Below are 20031 nucleotides of genomic sequence, written 5' to 3'. Positions count from 1 at the left end.
CAGTCTATTCTACAAAAGCAACATTGGTGGGCTATTAAAGATACAGTATATATGGTTAATCTTACCTTTTTAAGTCTATGTTTGTCACATGTACATCGCATTATGCCTGAACCCTGTGATTGTGAGAAAATATTTTATTGTGAGTTTTGTTTAATATTCTGCCTTAAATGTCAAAAACAGGTAAGTATTATATTCTCACAATCATTGCAAGGTTGTAAAGTTAAATTTTGTTTGGTTATTTGATCAGATTTAGTAGCGTAATAATGATATAATAAACAGATTTATAACGGATAAATTGTGAATGCTGCCTTTTATATTATGTGTGTTTAAATGTATTATATTGTCTACTAATTAACTTCAATATACTATTCGTTATATAACCCAAATGTTTTTTGATATTTTATATTTACTAATAATTTACTTTAGTTACAGTTAATTAGTAATGAGCGTATAAGTGTTGACCAAAAGTCCTAGTCGCAATAATGTGAATAATTACAATGGTCAACGCTGGCCTTCATGATACCTAGTTGAACTACAGAGGTTCCTAGACCTAGAGTTTTTTATTATTATTTGTTAATACACTTTTATTTTACAAGATATTATTTCCACAACGGAGAATAAAGAAGTGAGTCTAGGATAATCACTTCCTGGATTCAATTTAATTGATTCCCAAACACTGAATCAGAATTAAAGTCGACTCCAAAGTTAAAGGAATCGAACAGACCTGCTGCGAGTCAGGGATCGCGCATGCGCACTACAGAAGCAACAAAAACACGAGGCTGGCATAGCAGAAGGGTGAATTAAGGAGTCAGAAATAGTACACCTGCTAAACTTGTCATGGAACCTTTTCATATATAATATTAAATAACATTAGCATTTTTAAAGGTCTCTTAATTATGCTCATAGCGTTATGTCGCTAAACAACATGAAAGTCGCAAAATAACATGAAGCAATGTAATTCTTTATATAAATTAATAAAAATTCTTTATTAATAATAAATTAATAAAGAATTACATTGCTTCATGTTGCGCCGTTACTTAGCAACCGCTTTTACCTGCTTATCCATATAAAGAATTTTCAAAATCTCATGAGGCAATGTAATGACGTCAGGCGTTTTTCTCTGGATAAGCAGGTGAAAGCGGTTGCTAAGCAACCGCGCTGCGTTCTAAAAAACAACATGGCGGAAAGACCGAGACCCGCGTCTCAGGGGGTGAGCTACAAACAAACTTTAAATACGCTCCATAAATTCGAACATTGTTCTTTAGTAAATTAAGTCTCATCTTTTACAATATTCATCTTTAGTAAATTAAGTCTCATCTTTTACAATATTGCTAAACAAAAAAATAGTCGTTTTAAACAATCCTTTAATGACCATTCACAGCCTCGGTAGGTTAGCTGTGACGTTAGCTTTTGTGATACTGCAGTCATTGCAGCCGCCATATTGGAAAGGGCTAGAATTTACAGTATTGCTAATCTAGTCTATGAAATGAATTTAATCTGTGCTCGTAAAATCTGTGCTACACGATTATTTACAAATTCGCTTCAGTTAGACAATAATAAACATGAACACTTAATAAACTTAATTAATTGAGAAATCTATTTTAATTTATTATAATTCATACAACAATACTCAGAAATAACAAGATACACAAACCTAAACTCACACAAACCACACCAAATGTACATTTATGTTCGAATACAATTTTTGATCAGTGATAATTGACCAAGTAGCCCACTGTTGGTCTGATTTAGATTTTTCTTAGAGTCCTGATTTGCTTGATTGGCAGCACAGTGGCTTAGTGGTTAGCACTTTGGTCTCGCACCTCCAGGGTACAGGTTCGATTCCCAACTTGGTTTCTGTGTGCATGGAGAATGCATGTTCTCCCCATGCATGGTGGATTTCCTCTGGGTAGGTTTAACTGAAGGTCCTACTAAAGTTATAAAAATGGGAATAAATACAATGGTCACCGTTGTCCCTAGTTAGACTACAGAGGTGATTTACTTCAATTCAATTCAATTCAATTTTATTTGTATAGCGCTTTTAGCAATTTTCATTGCCGCAAAGCAGCTTTACACAGTCAAAAGAATTATTTAGGTTTGTATGAAATGTGAATTTGTATGAATCAAAATGGTCAGTTTGTCCCTGGTGAGCAAGCCGAGGGCGACAGTGGCAAGGAAAAACTCCCTGAGATGGTAATAGGAAGAAACCTTGAGAGGAACCAGACTCAACAGGGAACCCATCCTCATTTGGGTGAAACAGAAAGCCGTAAATGATCTGCATTATTACAGTGTGTAGGGTGGGAGGCAGTTCAGCTATAATAGCTGATGTTAATTGATGTTAATATGGAGTCCAGGTAGTTATTGAAGACCCAGGTAGACTTGTAAGAAGTTCCAGTCATGAACTATCGAACTGTCAAGTCCCCAGAGAAACAGTTGCCAACACCAGTCAAGGCCAGAACCATTTTCTAGATAGAGAGAATCATTCCCAGACACCAGACGCATCCCAGAGAGACACACGGGGCATCCATGTGACGAGATCTTCAGCCAGTAGCGGGGCACCAGGATGGGTCAGACAGGTCCGGAGGGCAGAGGGAGTCTGGATCACTGGCAGCTCAGGAACGACATGTGTAGCTCGACAGAGAGAGAGAGAGAAAGAGTGAAAGGGGGGACAGGAGGAGAGAGGAAAAAGAAAGAGGGGGGGAAGAGAAGAAGAGGAGAGATGGCAGTTAGGTATGGTCACAGTCACACAATGTATAATGTGAATGTATATTAACTGTAGAGTGCAAGCAGAGACTCCGGCAGAACTAACTATGACAGCATAACTAAAAGGGAGAGCCAGAAGGAAACACAAACATGAGGGCTTCCTGACATGTAAAGCAAACAATCACCTCACCGTCAGCAAACCTGAGTGATCAATGAGAGTGAGGAAGACAGCATCCAAACATACCAGTTCACCATAATACTCTACGTCCATGAGTCCCCCAGATCTGCTCCTTTACCTATGGCAAATCTATTTATAAAAATGCTTGGCTAAATAAATAGGTTTTTAGCCTGGACTTAAACACTGAGACTGTGTCTGAGTCCCGAACACTATTTGGAAGACTATTCCATAACTTTGGGGCTTTGTAAGAAAAAGCTCTGCCCCCAGCTGTATTTTTCATAATACGCGGTACTGACAAGCAGCCTGCATCCTTTGATCGAAGTAGGCGTGGCGGATCGTAAGACACTAGCAGTTCGCTCAGGTACTGCGGGGCGAGACCATTTAATGCTTTATATGTCAAGAGTAGTATTTTAAAATCAATGCGAAATTTCACAGGGAGCCAATGGAGTGAAGATAAGATAGGGGTGATGTGCTCATATCTTCTGGTTCTGGTGAGGACTCTCGCTGCTGCATTCTGGACTAGCTGAAGCTTATTTATGCATCTAGCTGAACAACCAGACAGCGGGTCCTACTACACACTGATTTACTCCTACCAAGTCCAGTATAGACATAAATGCAGTTCTCAGAGGGTCTTCTGGGTTTTCAAAATGAATATTAAAATCTCCAGCAATTAACACTTTGTCTACAGAAACGACTAGGTTTGAGAGGAAATCTGCAAATTCACTAAGAAATTCCGAGTACGGCCCTGGAGGTCTGTAAATGACAATTAGCGGGATCGACTGAGCTGACTTAATATAGTTAAATACACTTATGTTACTATAAAGAATTTCAAATGAATTAAATTTGTGTCCGTGTTTTTGTACAATAGTCAAATTATCATTGTGAATAACTGCGACGCCTCCTCCTTACTTAAAGCTAATGTTAAAAAATCTCTAGAATGGATTATTTTTTCATTACATCATTCTGAAGTTCTTTTTTTTTAAATCATTTTGAAAATTTAGCATAATTCTTTCCCGAAATAAGTTTTGAAGTTCTGAACATATGTAAAGTGGAAATGTCCTAAATGTTTACTTTCTACACTGAACCCAGAAGTTAATATCTGCTGTAGCTACTACTTTGTAAATTTTGCACTCAGGCCAAAAAACCTCCAGGCTCAGGTTCTCAGAGACCTCTAGCTGCAACAAGATCTGCAAACCGTCCTGCTTCTGCTCCAACAAAGAAGCCGCCTCCGATAGACCTGCTGGCTAAAGAAAAGGAATACAAGTGTGTACCTATTTCAACAGTGATGCTTTATTTTTTATTTTTTTTGCTTATCATTACACTGTACATGCTTTTTTAAATATATATATATATATGTACATGGAATATAAAACAAGTCATAAGGAATGTAAATTCGTACTTGTGTCCAGTGTGAAGTCAAATTAGGCGCTCTACCTTATGACTCGTGATGTTATTAATTACACAGTAAAACGCTGAACTTGCATAACTGAGACATCTTTTGTTGTTTTAGGAGACTTAATGAAGAACTGGAAGCCAAAACAGCCGAGCTGGTGCGCCAGGCCGAGGAAGTTATGGTGTGGAAAATATTCGCTAAATGTTATACTGGAGTTGTGTAAATTACAAATACATTAATCTAATCTAATCTACCATGTTTTTTTTCTCAGTTAAGGGGCTGGCCTATAATTGGTAAAGGTCATGTAAGGGTTACTAACGAACCAGTCCGAATTAGGAATTTGATTACATAAAGGCTCTGTACAAAAAACGCTTTCTAAAAGTAGTGTAAAAAAGTCTAAGGCATATGCAAATAACTGCCGTTGAGCAAGGATGTCTTAAAAAAGGTTTCTACTTTAAAAAAGAACTATAAAAAGCATGAAATGTAATTAAGTAACAAGTCAGTCATTGGTGTGACGACCCTGTGTGTGCCCAGTACTGTATTTATGTAGGCAGCATGGTGGCATGGTGTTCTCACAGTTCGCACTGTGGCTTTACACCTCCAGGGTCCAGGTTTTGTTTCCTACCTCAGGTGTGTTTGCGTGGAGTTTGCATGTTCTCCCCTTGCTTGGTGGGTTTCCCCCGGGTACTCTGGTTTTCTCCCACAGTCCAAAGACATGCAAATTAGACAAATTGGTGTTACGAAATTGCCCGTTGTGTGTGTGTGTTTGCCCTGCGATGGATTGGCACCCTGACCACAGTATACCCTGCTTTGTGCCAAAAGACTCCTGGGATAGGACCCTGTACAGGATAAGTGCTATAGAGAATTAATACAAGATAATTATTTCTTAAATCTACTACTGATAAATGCCTATTAAACCTTGTTTGAAACCTTCTTGCTTTATATATTTATTTTTAAATTCTCCATCTCCTTTTTTGTCCCAGCGAGAACAAAACGAGGTGCTGTCAAAGCCTATACCAACCCACCTGAGCCTGGATATTGCAGACGACTCTGAGGAATTCTGGTAAATACGTTTCAGTTATACTACTGCATTAAGTTAACGCCCAAACAAATTTTATTTTTTGTTTGTTTTTTTTATAACAGGGAAGCTGTCGTGCCCTCAGTGACAAAATCAAAATCTACAGCCAAGGTAAAGGCAGAACGTCCATTTGATGATTTTGCAGCAACAGAAAAGAAATCTTTAAAAGCTGGAAAGCCGAACAGATCTTTGTCAACTCCAAGAAAGACAGCACAGTAAGTAAAATGATCATTCTAAACATTCAATAATTTCAATAATAAGTCCTAATTTTATTTATTTCTCGGATAAAGTTAACGACTGCTTATTTTGTTCGATATCAGAAAAAAGCAAGTGACGGTTGCGGATGACGTTGCCATGCCAGCGGATTTTACAGACTTTTCTCTTACCAAGACTATACGCAAAATAGAAGGCAGAGTAAATGATGAGGACACAGCGGAGCAACTGGAGGACGATATCGTACCGAGTGCCGGTGAAGAGATGAGTGCAGGTGAGCGGCAAAAACTCAGAATTCCATTTCATAGTGAGCTGTAATATCTTTTCTATAGTTCTGTAGCACAGATGTGCAGTTCATTCTCACAGGTGGATATTAATGCATTTGTTTGCATTTTATCATTTGTGTGGCAGACTTTTAAAAGTGTGTAGTTATTTATCTCGTGAAATGCGTTTAACGTTTAATAAAGGAGTCTCCAGTGTCGGGGCTTTGTAACAGTCAGGGGTAAAGCTGTAATTCCAATGTTTTTTGGACTTTTACACTTTGCTGACAAAAAACCCCCATGAGGGAAAGACTGTTTTATAACATTGCTGCTTTAATGTTTGCTAAAACAGAAGCTAACTTTTCATGTGTTTAAATGTTAATTCTTCTTCTTTGTCTTTTGGCTGTTCCCTTTCTGGGGTCGCCACAGCAAATCATCTGCCTCCATCTAACCCTGTCCTCTGCATCCTCTTCTCTCACACCAACTAACTTCATGTCCTCTCTCACTGCATCTATATATTTCCTCTTTGGTCTTCCTCTAGACCTCCTGCCTGGCAGTTCAAACCTCAGCATCCTTCTATCGATATATTCACCATCTCTCCTCTGAACATGTCCAAACCACCTCAGTCTGGCCTCTCTGACTTTATCTCCTAAACATCTAACATGCTACCTCCAACTCAGCCTCCTGTCTTTTCTTCAGTGCCACTGTCTCTAAGCCGTAGAGCATCGCTGGTCTCACCACTGTCCTGTACACCTTTCCTTTCATTCTCGCTGATACTCTTTTTTTTTTTTTTTTTTTTTTTTTTTATTGCACAACACACCTGAAACTTTTCTCCACCCATTCCAACCTGCCTGTACCCACCTCTTCACCTCCTTTCCACACTCTCCATTGCTCTGGACCGTTGACCCTAAGTACTTAAAGTCCTGCACCTTCTTTACCTTTGCTTCCTGTATTCTCACCGTTCCTCTTGGGTTTCACTCATTCACACACATGTATTCCGTCTTACTACGGCTAACCTTCATTCCTCTGCTTTCCAGAGCATACCTCCACCTCTCCAAATTTTCTTCCACCTGTTCCCTGCTCTCGCTACAAAGCACAATGTCATCTGCAAACATCATAGTCCATGGAGACTCCTGTCTAACCTCATTTGTCATTCTGTCCTTTACCAGAGCAAACAAAAAGGGGCTTAGAGCCGATCCTTGATGCAGACCCACCTCCACCTTGAACTCTTCTGTCACACCTACAGCACATCTCATCACTGTCTTACAGCTCTCATACATGTCCTGCACCACTCTAACATTCTTCTCTGCCACTCCAGACTTCCTCATACAACACCACAGCTCCTCTCTATGCACCCTGTCGTACGCCTTCTCTAAATCTACAAAGACACAATGCAACTCTTTGTTTTATGTTTAAATGTGAATTGATACAGGGAATAAAAAAGTAAAAAACAACAACCTGAAATAACCTTAAAGCATGTGCTGTTTTTGTTAATGTGTATAAATGTATTCTGTTATGTGTATAAAAACTCCTGTTCAGAAATTGAGAAAATTAGTTTCCTGTCTTTTAATCCTTACAGAGGCCCAGATTCGCTTCATGAAAGCCAAACTACGAGTGATGCAGGAAGATTTAAACAGACTCTCACAGGAATGCAACAAGAAGGTAAGCAATCACAGTTACACAAGACAAAGTGAGTCGAGTGTGAAAGGGGGGATCTGTAGTGTACACTCCTGGTCTTCTATCAGGACGAGGAGAATGCAGTGTTGAGCAGTAAGCTGAAAGAGGTGGAGGAAGATCGAGTCAGACTGCAGAGGACCACCAACATGCAGCAGATGCAGTTAGAGAAACACAGAGCCCTGGCTGAAGACGCTAACGGGAATTGCGAAGCTCTGCGCCATCAAGTCAGCGTGTTACAAAAGGCAAGGCCGGCGCTCAATAGTTTCAAGTGACTCAATAATTTAAATAAGTGATTCATGATTGTTTTTAAAAATACATAGTTTAATGTGTTGCTTTAAAAAGGCATGCATTTAAATAGTTATTAAAAACACTATATATATACTTTTTTTTTCACCATCAGCTTTGGCCAGTTATAGCAATTCCTGGCTAATATCCTTTTAAATAGGGTTAGGAATAAATGTTAAAAATTATAGAAATTAATTCTTTTTTTTATAACATTGATTTAGATCATTAAGTTTTTTGCGGGGTATTTACTTATGCACAGCTTTCTTAAGGTCTCACCACAGGCCATTCCAGTTGGGTTGAGGTTTGGACTTTGACTAAGCTATACCAAAATCAAAATTCTCTGATCATAGCTTTACAAACATCCCTTAAACTTGTCATGAATACTCCATCATTACTGCACAAAGCAGGTTTTTACACCCATGCATAAGAGGAGAGCGTGGTTTGAGCTAAAGACGAAAACACACATTTCTTTTGTTTGTAAGCGTACTTCTTAAGCACAGCATCCTGGTTGTGTGTGATACACAGGAAGTGGAGGGAATGAAAAGAACTCAGAAGCAGGCGTCCAGCAGCCACAATGCCACAGAAGTGAGACTGAACCGAGCTCTGGAGGAGGCTGAGAGGTGCAAAGCTGAACTCAACAAGCTCAAACAGAGCAGCAAGGTAGCAACTAGTCCAAACCCTGGCAGATTCCGTGTACAGTAATGTACAAAAAGTGTGTCATTAAAAAAAACACACATTTTGCTGTTATAAAAATGTCTGTGTGTGACAAAACTATTATTGCATTATACTTGAAAATGAACAAAACTATATTTACATGTCTGTAGTTATGAATTGAGTTATATTAAATGATTGTTTATAATTTGTTAAAAATGAAAGTGGGAAAAAAACAAATTGGAATAATTTTAGTCCTCTTTCTTCTTAAACATCCAGGACCAAACAAACAATCAAACAAAAAAAAAAAACAGACTGTCACACTCCTTTATCTATCTATCTCATTGGTAAATATACAGTCATTGATTTAGTAAGGGATTTTTTTTTTAGGAAATGTATTTAACATTTATGTAAGGAGACTGAGTGAAGTCTTTAGAACACTTTTAGGTTCCTCAGTAAAATGAGCAAAAGTTTAAGTGAGTGAAAGAAGGACAGAGAAAGAGAGAGAGAGAGAGCAATGTTTGTGAATGAATGCTTGTTTATTCTAGTTATAAAATAAGGGCTAACAGGAACTCACTTGTGACTCTGATGTTTTTTAAACTGTAAACTATTAAAATGTGTGATTTTTGACTTGCAAATTAAAACATTGTGACTGTTGCTGAATCACTGTGATATTTGTGGAACTACACATGCTGTTATGTAAAAATAATCCACACACTTTCACATATACGTACACTACCAATCAAATGTTTGGACAATCCTTCTAACTCCATGGTCTTTCCTGAGTTTTTTTTATTTATTTATTTATCTTTCTACACTGTAAAACAATGCCAAAGGCGTCCAAAATGTGCAATGATCTCTTGTGAACACGGTATACCTGTGTGTGTGTGTGTGTGTGTGTGTGTGTATATGCCAGAACATATACGTGGTATAAAGAGGCTTACATTCAGTTCATGTTCTCTATTTTCCTTTAAAGGACTCTGTAAATCAGGAACAGCAGAAGATTGAAGCTTTACATGCTGAGAAGATAAAGCTGGAGAAACAAAAAGCTGAACTCATCACTGGCTTTAAAAAGCAGCTTAAGCTTATTGATATTTTAAAAAAGCAAAAGGTGAGTGTGTGTATATATATAAAACTCAGTTTTATATACAGTTTTATATTTGTAGCATGAGCTTAGAGCTTACTTTACCACTGTTAATAATGTTTACAGATGCATTTTGAGGCAGCGAGGATGATGTCTTTTACCGAGGAGGAGTTTATGAAGGCTCTTGACTGGGGCAAATCGTAACGCGTACACACTGATGTGCATTTCAGTAAAATGTCCTCATCTGAGCTTTCATGAGCTGTTTTCTTTTTGTCTGAACTGTACAGAAAGCTTTCTATTCTTGGTCATTATTATATTGTTGTATCTGGTTGATTTATTGTGGCTTTATTAAAATTACTGTTTTTGGTAATGTTTAAAAAGGTTTTATTTTTTATTGCTTTATTTGGAAGAAAATTTCCTATACAGGATTCTTGAGCAGGTCTGAAAAAGCATGCAATTTAAAGGCAGTCCCTGGATTTATTTATTTATTTTTTTTTTTTTAGGGCTCAAAGCAAGTGAAAATACTTTATATTAAAGACAGACAGCTTTGCTTTATATTTTATTTAAGGAATTAAATGCGCCGTTGTACCGTTATAGGAACATACTCTAAAGGCTGTTATTGATTTACTGATTATTTATCTTTTAAATTAAAGAATGACATATACCTTTTTATTTATTTATGGTTGCATGTAACATTGTGGAATGTCCATGAAACCAGTTTGGTCATTCTTGGTCTTTACGAAACCCTCTTTCTTCTGTTTTGAAGTTAAAAAGACAAATTCATTTTAAATTGAAAGTGTCATGAACTTATGTGCTATAACTTACTGTATATCACTGGAGAAAAGTGGTTGAGACAATTTCTTGCCTCTTTCTAGCACACAATGTGGTGGCCAGTTCATGTGTGAGAATTTTCTCTTTCACAATCCTGTCCTGGACTATGGTCCTGGTGATTCAGTACATACAGCTTACTTCATTTTATTGCCACATAACGTTCCTAAGCCTGGACCTAAGCAACTGAACTGAGCAACATCTGGACACATCAAACCACTCATCAGGCTGTTCTTTATGCTCCCTAGCAACATAAAACCTTGTTTCATGGTGATGGTTCAGAATTAGCCTTCCAGGTTTCATCCCAACTCCAAAAATCAATTTAAAATCTCCATAGTTGTTGTCTTTGACGATGCAGAATAATTTGACCTTTCTGAAAACAGCAACTTTTTTTTTTTTATGTATTTGTTTAACAGTCATCTGTTAATGAAATATTAGATTACTCTGGACAGTTTTTCTTTTCATTCTATAGCCATTCTTAAAGAATTAAAAAAAAGATTTAAAAAATGTGGACAATCTGAGTCGATTTCCTTTTTTTCTATTAAGGAACAACTAAGACACTGAAATAATACGAAAGCATGTTTGTTTGTTTGTTTATTTTTTATTACTGTTGATTAATATAACAAACACACAGAGCAAAACAGACACGGACAGGTCCAGACTCTTCCTGTTTGGTCCTTTAGTAGTCGACAGGAGGCAGTGTGACCATCCTGGTAAACTCCTCGTAGTTAATACGGCCATCACGGCCGACGTTGGCCTCCTTAAACAGCTCGTCCACTGAAAACACAACAAAGACAAGATAGGTGAGTGACTTGTAACCTTTTTGGACATCATTGTAATAAAACTTGAGTGAATTTTCTGCTGTATTTTAATAAAAGATTCCCATTAGGACGAGCAGTAAATGACACTAGATTATGATTCTGCTGTACCCTCTTTATCAGTGAGCTTCTCTCCAAGGCCTGTAAGTTTGGTACGGAGCTCTGATGCCAGGATGTAGCCCTTCTTCTGCTTGTCTGTCATGCGCAAGGCCTCCAGGATCTCCGTCTTCGGGTCTTCCTGCTGCATCTGTCTGTGCATGATGGTCAAGAAGGTAGAGAAGTCCAGCTCGCCCATTTTATCTAAGCCACAAGACAGTAAGATTCACAGGTTTTATATTATTTTCTTCTTCTTCTTTTTTTTTTTTTTTTGAGTGCAAAAGTTTTTGCAGTCCCTTAGTATATTTCTGTGTGGGGAAGACAATTACATAATTACATGGTCTATTAGCAAACTCAAAAGTTTGCATCGCCTTTGACACACACGAGTTCAGAGATGGGTTGATGGGATTTTCTATTTAATTTATCATCTTTACTATTATAAAAGGTAATTTATAAAACATGACAGATTTAATAAAAGCGGATCCTAAAATTTTGACAACATAAAACTACAATTTATTGTACTGTACACATTTAAATAATGTCCCCAATTCTTTAAAAGCAGTTTGATAAAATGGTAAAGCAGATCTGTACTCACAGGCTCTGTGGTTTTATATATTTTTTTAAACAGTTAAAGGGGCCTTTATTAGAAGTTCTGCTCTATTAACTTTATGTGCATGTGTTTTATTAAGAAGTCTAATTATTTTAAGCATGTTTATGTCTTAATTAGACTTTTCATGATTTAATTAAGTTTTTAAATCTTAATTTTTAAGCCACTGTGCTGCAGCCAGCTATCATAAAAACTAAAGCAGGAAATAAGTTAGAGGAAATAATATTATATTGATATCATTCCCTCAAACAAGTAGGATCTTATCGTACAGTACACTTTCTGTTAAGGTAATTGATGTATGATAAAAGTTGCTTAAGACAATAAAAAGAGATCTGTTCATATCTTTACACTATATCAAGTTATACTAAATGAAAATGTACTAAAACATAGAATTATCAGTCAAGGAAATTTACACACAATCACTTTTAAATTTTTAAAGTAGGTATTAAAGAAATGTTAATCAAAACCCTGAAATGTCTCCTTTAATATATCCCTATCCACACTTTCAGTAGCAGCTGTAATTCTGGCCCTCAAATCATAAAATAAAGTTAATAAAACATTTCATGAACTGGAATTTAGGAACACGTACTACATTTCTCTGAAAATGGGAGACTTTTTCAAAGTGGTTGACTTTTAATATTATTATTATTTATTTTTATTTTTTGACATAATTAGGCAGTAAACATTTTCTAACTATCTATGGAATTAGTTGTTGTACACTACATAATAAACAGCGAGACACTGCAGTAGAGTCTGTACCTATTTTATGAACCTGTAGGTGTCGGTCGACCTCACTGAACGTGGGACTGGTGCCTAAAGAACGCATTACTGTGATCAGGTCCTTGGCTTCGATTTTTCCCTTCCGCTTCTTATCGTACAGCGAGAAGCATTCTTTAAATTCTGAAAGACAAAGATTGTTAGATAAGCTTTAGTACTGCGTCAGAAATGTTCATATAATGCTAAAGTGTCTTATAATTCGTGGCATCAATGCCACAAATGTCAGGCGTACGGTTAAAACAACTCACCATTAATCTGATTCTGAGATAGAAACTTGGCCTGAATATAGATAAAAAGATAGAAAACAAACAATACAGTGAGTTACTTTGAATGCACAATCAAACTAATGGATTTTAATTTCCAAATTAAAGTGTCTTTACCATTGTGTGTCATCAGTCTCGGGCAGAACAGGTAGCTTCTAGGAGCGTCTCATAATCTAAAGTCCACCGAGCGCATGACGTAACTGATAGCCTTGTTGCCATAGAAACAGTATTATATGACACCACTTATTGCACTGTGTGCTCCTAAGTGTTAGCTTGAATGAACAACAGGTGCTAAATAAATTTTTTTAATCAAGCATTTAATTTCAACATATAAATGTTAGAACATGTTATGTTATGTAGGGAAAGTACATACGGCTAAAACACGGTACTTAGACAATTACAAAGAGGGTATTAATTAGATGACAGAAGGATTGTAGGAAATGTAACACACATAACTTACATACACAATACATTCAAGATCAGTTTTTTTATAACAAGATTTTTATGGTATAACAAGATTTTTATGGTATAAAAAAATTACTAATATAAGATGAAGAAAATACACTGGATATAAAACATTTTAATCTACAGACACTTCGTTAAAAGGTATAAACTTTTTCACATAATTTGGAAATGCCAGTAATTGTCTATTCTTTGTTTTTATTTTTTTATACTGTAATACTTTGTTGCTGTATCACATTAAAGGTGAAAAAATCTGACAATACTTAAATTGGTTTTACATCACATTCTTCCTACTGTATTATCACGGGTGTGTAGATTTATTGTAAGTACCCATAGATAAACATTTATCCACAAATAGTTGTCATCATGGATCAATAAAAATTCATAACACAGTTTATTACATTACAGTACAGCACTACAGTACGCTTCTTTTAATAAAACATTCTGCAAAAACTATAATCATTTGACAACAGTGAATGTGCATGAACAATTCTAAAGAATAACAAGAATAATAGTTACACTTCTCAAAACATAACCTATAAAATATTATTCATTCATTCACTAATTTATCTCCTATATAGATGAATATAAATTACTGGGGAATTTTTTTTTTTTTTATATATATATATACAATTCATTTAGTTATACTGCTCCTCTCCTCTATATATCTCTGTCCTGTGTACAGGGTCACAGTGGTAATTTGGAAATGCCAGTTATACTAATTTCCATGTCTTTGGACTTTAAAAGGAAAACAGAGTAACCAGAAGAAAACTCAAGCACAGGGAGAACATGCCAACTCCACCGACTGGAGATGGGAATCGAACCCTCGACCCAGGAGTTGCAACAAAAAATATAATTGAGTGTTAAGGGTAAAACAAAGATCTCAACAAAACACACCACAGGAATAATTCATTTCTCTGAACAATGATCTGTAAAACTACATTAAACCACACATCTACACACAGAACACAGCACAATAAAACTTACTGATGATTGCCTTTAGCTACGCTCGAGTTGCATTTAAAAGTTTGCACACCCTTAACTTACTGAGTGTAATTAATACTAGTCACTTTCCCTGTTCCTTAAGTAAGAACAAGCAACAACAAAAACATCAAGTGATCATATCAATTATATAAAAGTTTGCTACTTTCTATCTAAATGTGATTAAACATTATTTAATGATATTCATTCTGTAATTATTTTAAAATAAAAATTTATTTGTCTTATCATTGCAAGGATGAATGCAAAGGCTTGACCTCTTTAACGGTTCTTTGCAAATTCTTTTATTTTGGTGCTGTGAAGTTTTGCAAGTGATCAATATTGATATACTAATTAAAAAACAAAAACTGGAGGCAATTGTGAATTGTTTTACTCAGGAACTTTTTACAGAAGCTGATTTTCTGCAATCTTTGCAACAGTACAAAAATAAAGAGCTGTTCATCTTTAGGATAAATAACCGCTTGCTGAAATACTAATCAGAGTACAAGGTAGCAATAAGGAACCTTCTGCTTGCATTCGAAATATTTCATACACTTCCATAATTTTCTTTTGATTCTGCAAAGCTGCTTTGTGACAGTGACCAAATAACTTATCTGAATTTATTATTATATTAACTATTATATACTTATTATAATTATTATTTATCCCAATGCAAGCAAAGTTTAAAAATACTGCTTACTGCTCCTTTAATAATTACGTTAACGTGGAACATAATCTTTCCATTTATTATATCACACTTCTTTATTACAGGTCACTCTCCTCTCATAAACCACTTTAAACCACTTCAAGACGATGTTTCACTGCAACAACATGACTCTTAACCATGTACCTGTTATCTCCTACTAACTGCCCTTGATATGTAATGTGTAATAAGACCACGGTTCCGGTACGTAAATGATACCGGGGTATTTTTTGCGCAGGACGCTGTCATTCCACAGGTAGACAACCCAAGCAATCACCAGGACCAGAGTAATGATAAAGTTGTAAAGCAGGAAGCGACCATTACTGTCCAGCACGTAGCCTTTTTGTTTTTGACGCATGACTGTGGCGGCCATGGCAAAGAACGTGAAGACGTAGAGGACAAAAATCTGTCCTTCAGTCACAAGGTACCTACGGGAAATTGAAAAAGAAAATGGATTATATTATAGTATTAGCAGCTAACATTTCAGTTTTTTATTTAGATTTTCACTCCATGTTATTGTGTAACTGAATAAAATGATCAAAAATAAGGCAGTGCTTTATTCCTCTTAGACCATAGCAATCTGTAAATTACTACTATATACTATATGTCAGTTTCAACTGCGTTTACTTATGCAAGTTATTTTCATATATTTAAGCTGTTAGAAAAAGTTGCTCCCCAGTCAGCCTTGTCCCAATATTTAAAAAAAAAAAAAAAAAGACAGCTTGGTACATAACTGTGACTGTGCTGTGAAGCACTGACCAGTAATAGAGAGCACTAGGACCCAGCAGAAGCCAACCCGAGTGTGGCATCTTCTCCTCTTTGGATTGTGTGAAGCAGCCGGTGAAGTAGAGGAAGAGGATGAGGAAGAACGGAACATACCTGCAAGAGAGGACGTTAACACCTTTGTGTTCAGACACAGACCTGCACCATTCTGTATCTTCCATTATGTAACACTTAGTTCCAACCGAGCAATCTGATTGGACGAGATGCAGTCCATGAGAGGTGATAATAGACAGTTACAGCACTGGGACATTTGACTATATGTATCGCTCGCCATCCCAGGTGTTCTACAATCAATAATTACACTACCACAACAGGTCACAGAAGCACGTTCAATAAGAAAACACAGCTCATAACGTTATGTTGTCTTAACATAAGGTTTACTTAGTGACTGATTCCAAATTAAGTTGTGCTGAATTGCCTACATGTTTTATTTACGCATAAGGTGAGCTACAAAGCTAATTAGGCTGAATCAACACAAGGCTGAATCACAAAACACTCTTTAACATCTGATTAAGGGCACCACTTGGTGTGTGGAACAAGGGATTGTACATCCTACAAAAGCACACTAGCTTTCCATTAATGCTATTCGGCATTCAACCCCAGGACGGAAAAAACAAGACACTAAAATCGATTAATTCAGGATTTTCATTCAGCTGTAAATAACTGCTGTAAATTAACTGAAAGGTGACTGTTACTTGGATGATTTGTGATGTCACTTTACTGACTTTTTAGTAACCTGGAAAAAACTAATAATTTTCATGTGAACTAGTAACATGTTCATAAGGTGCAGAAAGTACAAGAATGTTATAGGTGTGTAAAAAAACAAACAAAAAATACACTAAAGATATGAACTGTGTTAGATTGCTGTTAATCACCAACACACAGATCACTGTACTTACCACATGGAGTGTCCTAGATGCTCATCATAGTAATAAAGCAGCTCGAACGAGTCAATCTGAAAATAGGAGTATATAGTGAACAAAGATACTTAATGAACTATAACAGAGCAACAAACACACTTACAAGGGGGGTTCAAGTCAAACCGGGACTCGTGATAATTTTTTTGAATGAAGGCATAAAAAGTAAGTGACATTTACAGGAGACTTTATTCACAGTAGGGTGATGAGACTGTTAGTCGCAGTAAAACTTCTGAATAGACAAGATTTTAACGAAGGCCTGGCTCAGAGCCCACTAAAGGCGTTCCTGTGAACATGCAGCGAGTGGAATGCCTAATTTTTGACAATCAATGGATAACTTGTCACCACCTGTTTTTTGGTTTTTTTTTGGATTTCCCCCCGATTTTCTCCCTAATTTAGTCGTGGACAATTTCTCCCCGTCACTAGGGGGCTCCCACATTAAGGCTTCTACTACCACTCAGTCGGGAGGGCCACAGACTAGCACGTTTTCTCCAACCCACTCGGTAACACACTCAGAGGACATCGCTATCTGCTCCTTCCGCTTGCATGAGCCGCAGACCCCTCAGACCCGTCTAGAACCGTCATTAATGTGGAAGCACAAAGTACCTCTCATCCCTCCCCTGTGAGAAAGCTCGGCCAACCAGCTCTCTCTAGGCCTCCGGCTGCGAGAGGTTACAGCGGGGATCGAACTCGCAATCTCCGGGTGATGGGGCGAGCACTTTACCACTGCACCACTCAGAGGCCCACCAACTTGTTTAAGAGACATAACTGTCTGTGAGAACTGTACACATAATCATTCACCAACACCACGTGTACATTACAGGAACTCATCTGGGAGCAACCCCTGTACAATCCTTACCACCATGCCAATTCCTCATGTTTAGGCCATTAAAGGAATTCCTGGGAGGCCCAGGGTTTCAGATGTAAAGTCTGCTCATGGCTCCGACGTACTGAGGAAACCTTCTACCTTGATGGTGTCCAAGCACTAGCAAAACACTGGGATAAGTGCATTAGTGTATCAGGGGATTATATAGCGAAATAAAGGGAGTTTTTACTCCCATACACTGTGTTCTGTTATTCTGTACAATTAAAAGTCCTGCTTTGACTTAAATGCCCCTCTTGGATTCTTAACTTGGATATACATTTCTTACCAGAGAGGGAGGATTGAGGTCCTTCATGATGGGGTTGTCTCGGACAGACAGGTGGAGCTGGTAGCCGCTGAGGATTAGCCTGTGGTTGATGGAGTCTCCCACCAGGTGGATGCTGGCACCCATGACAAATGTAATAATACTCAGGTATACTGCAGTGCGTGGCAGCGTGGTAGGACTTCTCTCCATCAGCTACAACACACACCAGTCACAGGTCAACCATGTCATTCCTTCTATTCTCAAACTGTGGTGAATTAAACCAGATATAAATTGCTTTAGTGCTTAAAAGTGATTTTTTTTTTTTACAAAAAAACATATTATTCTTATATCCTTATTATTTAGAGTAAAATTATTTAAATATTGTTTTTCATTATTTATTTAAGTTGGTTCTACTTTGAGCAGCAAAAACGGTGTAATGACGTTGTAGGCCATGTGGAAGTAATCTCCAGCACTCGGCTTGTTCAGGGGAAACCATTCCAGAGGCAAAATAATCTGTGGGGAGAAACATATTATGTATGTTATTATAGTTTACTTTTCTTATTATTATCAGTATTTTAATTCAATTTTATTTATACAACACTTTTTACAAAGGTCACGGTCTTAAAGCAACTTCACAAAATGAAAAGATTTTAAGCAGTGAACATTATGATATTACAAAGATATAGCCATGATATTATTTTTCACCATGAAAAGCTTCTCCACTTAGTGCTGTGGATTTTTTAAAGAGAGTTAAAAATAGCATGGGATTTCTTTTACAGTGGAACTTTTACTTGGATCCTTGTTCTATCTAGTGTTTTGCATAATCAGCAAATTTTTAAATACATTTTAACTTAGTAAATGAGTGAGGTCTTAATATACAAGGAGTATTTTTAGTACTTTGTCTGCTGAGCATCATAAATCCCAATCAGCCCGTGTTTGAACTGTGGGGAAAACCTGAGTATCTGGAGCAAACCAAGCATCCACTTACATAGATCATAAGGAAACTTCGAACCCTGAAGGTGTAAGGTGAGAGTGCTAATCACTAAACCACCATGCAACCACCTTCAACAATCATTTGTTCATTCACTCTCTAATACGGCTTATCCTTTACAGGGTCATGGGACGACTGAAGCCTATTTTAGGGGACTCTGGGCATGAAGCAGGCATTCTGGGGCATGAATTTACAAATGCCAATTAGACTAATCTGCATGTCTTTGGACTGTGGGAGAAAACTGGAGTATCCATAGGAAACCAATTAAACACAAGAAGAACCTGAGTACTCTGCGAGCACACGCACAGCCCTGAAATGGGCAAAAACAGCAGTGTGTAATAAGCATTCTGAGTCGTTTTCATCATTCTGAGTCGTTTTCATCACCATCACTATCGGCCTGCCGAAGTCCAGGATCCAGTTCTGCACAGTGAAAGAGAACCAGAGGTCCAGGTGGAACTGGGATTGAGCAGGTGGAGGAGCTGCTTTTTCTCTCATGCTGTCCAAAGAAGAGAAAACACACAAAGATATGAATTACACATTACACATTGCTTATAAATAATAATAATAATAATAATAATAATAATAATAAATATATCTTTATGTAAGGCTGCAGCATTAACTATTAAATTGTAAACTGCATAAATTTCACCATTAAAGTTTGCAAAAACTGCACAACCATAAAACCATTACATTATTATATAACGTTATAATTTTTTCCCTAATATAACTAACTGTCCAAGTGACCACATTATTTGGTCATTTAAAGATAAATGATAATAGAAAAAATGCAACAGACCCTAAAAAGTGCGACGCTGTCCCATCTCCTCTTTGCCGTTTCCGGATCATTTCCCTAACTCCTTCAATTACTTTGTGCTTAATTAATTATTGCAGGATTCGGTCCTGTAACAGTATTGTTTAAAATAAATAATAAAAGAACATTACTTCCGTAAACAAACACCTCTTCCTGGTGACTGGTGACGCCACATCCGCTAGCAGATTTGTTTTCTTCTTCATTTCTGAATGTTGAACGCTTTGTATTCGGTTTATTTTATTTGCGCCCTCGTGTGGACGGTTACAAAAATATTTTAAAATATTTGTTAACTGTCCACACGGGACCGCAAATTCCAAAAGTATTAACATTTTTGGTAACCGTCCACAC

General features: G+C 37.0%; 3 protein-coding genes across 4 annotated transcripts; 1 reads left to right on the top strand and 2 right to left on the bottom strand.

Moving 5' to 3' along the window:
- The first annotated feature begins 1120 nt into the window (after positions 1 to 1120).
- On the top strand, positions 1121 to 10002 carry tex9 (testis expressed 9). Of its 2 annotated transcripts, none has more exons than XM_053492691.1 (11): positions 1121 to 1210; positions 4017 to 4144; positions 4392 to 4455; positions 5258 to 5337; positions 5418 to 5567; positions 5673 to 5839; positions 7405 to 7487; positions 7571 to 7744; positions 8313 to 8447; positions 9415 to 9549; positions 9649 to 10002. In XM_053492691.1, the coding sequence occupies exons 1-11, from the start codon at positions 1178 to 1180 to the stop codon at positions 9724 to 9726; spliced, it is 1227 nt and encodes a 408-aa protein (XP_053348666.1). In that variant the 5' UTR covers positions 1121 to 1177; the 3' UTR covers positions 9727 to 10002. The 2 variants fall into 2 exon arrangements, with proteins under 2 accessions (XP_053348666.1, XP_053348667.1); XM_053492692.1 differs by lacking the exon at positions 1121 to 1210 and adding an exon at positions 1877 to 1909.
- Positions 10003 to 10931: 929 nt separating this feature from the next.
- On the bottom strand, positions 10932 to 13118 carry calml4a (calmodulin-like 4a). Its single transcript, XM_053493285.1, has 5 exons — positions 13029 to 13118; positions 12897 to 12927; positions 12631 to 12771; positions 11280 to 11468; positions 10932 to 11127 (listed from the first exon to the last, which is right to left on the bottom strand). Exons 1-5 carry the CDS (start codon positions 13029 to 13031, stop codon positions 11030 to 11032), a joined length of 462 nt encoding a protein of 153 aa, XP_053349260.1. The 5' UTR covers positions 13032 to 13118; the 3' UTR covers positions 10932 to 11029.
- Positions 13119 to 13270: 152 nt separating this feature from the next.
- cln6a (CLN6 transmembrane ER protein a) lies at positions 13271 to 19844 on the bottom strand. The gene is made up of 7 exons (XM_053493284.1): positions 19669 to 19844; positions 19257 to 19368; positions 18296 to 18394; positions 17906 to 18094; positions 16737 to 16792; positions 15814 to 15933; positions 13271 to 15482 (listed from the first exon to the last, which is right to left on the bottom strand). Exons 1-7 carry the CDS (start codon positions 19716 to 19718, stop codon positions 15215 to 15217), a joined length of 894 nt encoding a protein of 297 aa, XP_053349259.1. The 5' UTR covers positions 19719 to 19844; the 3' UTR covers positions 13271 to 15214.
- Positions 19845 to 20031: the final 187 nt, after the last annotated feature.

This window comes from Clarias gariepinus, chromosome 3 (genome assembly GCF_024256425.1).
Source record: "Clarias gariepinus isolate MV-2021 ecotype Netherlands chromosome 3, CGAR_prim_01v2, whole genome shotgun sequence".
Taxonomy (NCBI): Eukaryota; Metazoa; Chordata; class Actinopteri; order Siluriformes; family Clariidae; genus Clarias; species Clarias gariepinus.
The sequence above is the reverse complement of the archived record's forward strand: the minus strand, read 5'-3'. Positions and strand labels throughout refer to the sequence as shown.

Coding starts and splice junctions, on each gene's coding strand:
- tex9 (XM_053492691.1), top strand. CDS start 1,178: ATGGCGGAAAGACCGAGACCCGCGTCTCAGGGG. Junction 4,145..4,391: donor GCTAAAGAAAAGGAATACAA/GTGTGTACCTAT, acceptor TTGTTGTTTTAG/GAGACTTAATGAAGAACTGG. Junction 8,448..9,414: donor AGCTCAAACAGAGCAGCAAG/GTAGCAACTAGT, acceptor TTTCCTTTAAAG/GACTCTGTAAATCAGGAACA.
- calml4a (XM_053493285.1), bottom strand. Junction 12,772..12,896: donor ATCTCAGAATCAGATTAATG/GTGAGTTGTTTT, acceptor TTTGTCTTTCAG/AATTTAAAGAATGCTTCTCG. Junction 11,128..11,279: donor GAAGCTCACTGATAAAGAGG/GTACAGCAGAAT, acceptor TTGTGTTTTCAG/TGGACGAGCTGTTTAAGGAG.
- cln6a (XM_053493284.1), bottom strand. CDS start 19,718: ATGATCCGGAAACGGCAAAGAGGAGATGGGACAGCGTCGCACTTTTTA. Junction 16,793..17,905: donor ACCTCAATCCTCCCTCTCTG/GTAAGAAATGTA, acceptor TCCTATTTTCAG/ATTGACTCGTTCGAGCTGCT. Junction 15,483..15,813: donor CCTAGTGCTCTCTATTACTG/GTCAGTGCTTCA, acceptor AATTTCCCGTAG/GTACCTTGTGACTGAAGGAC.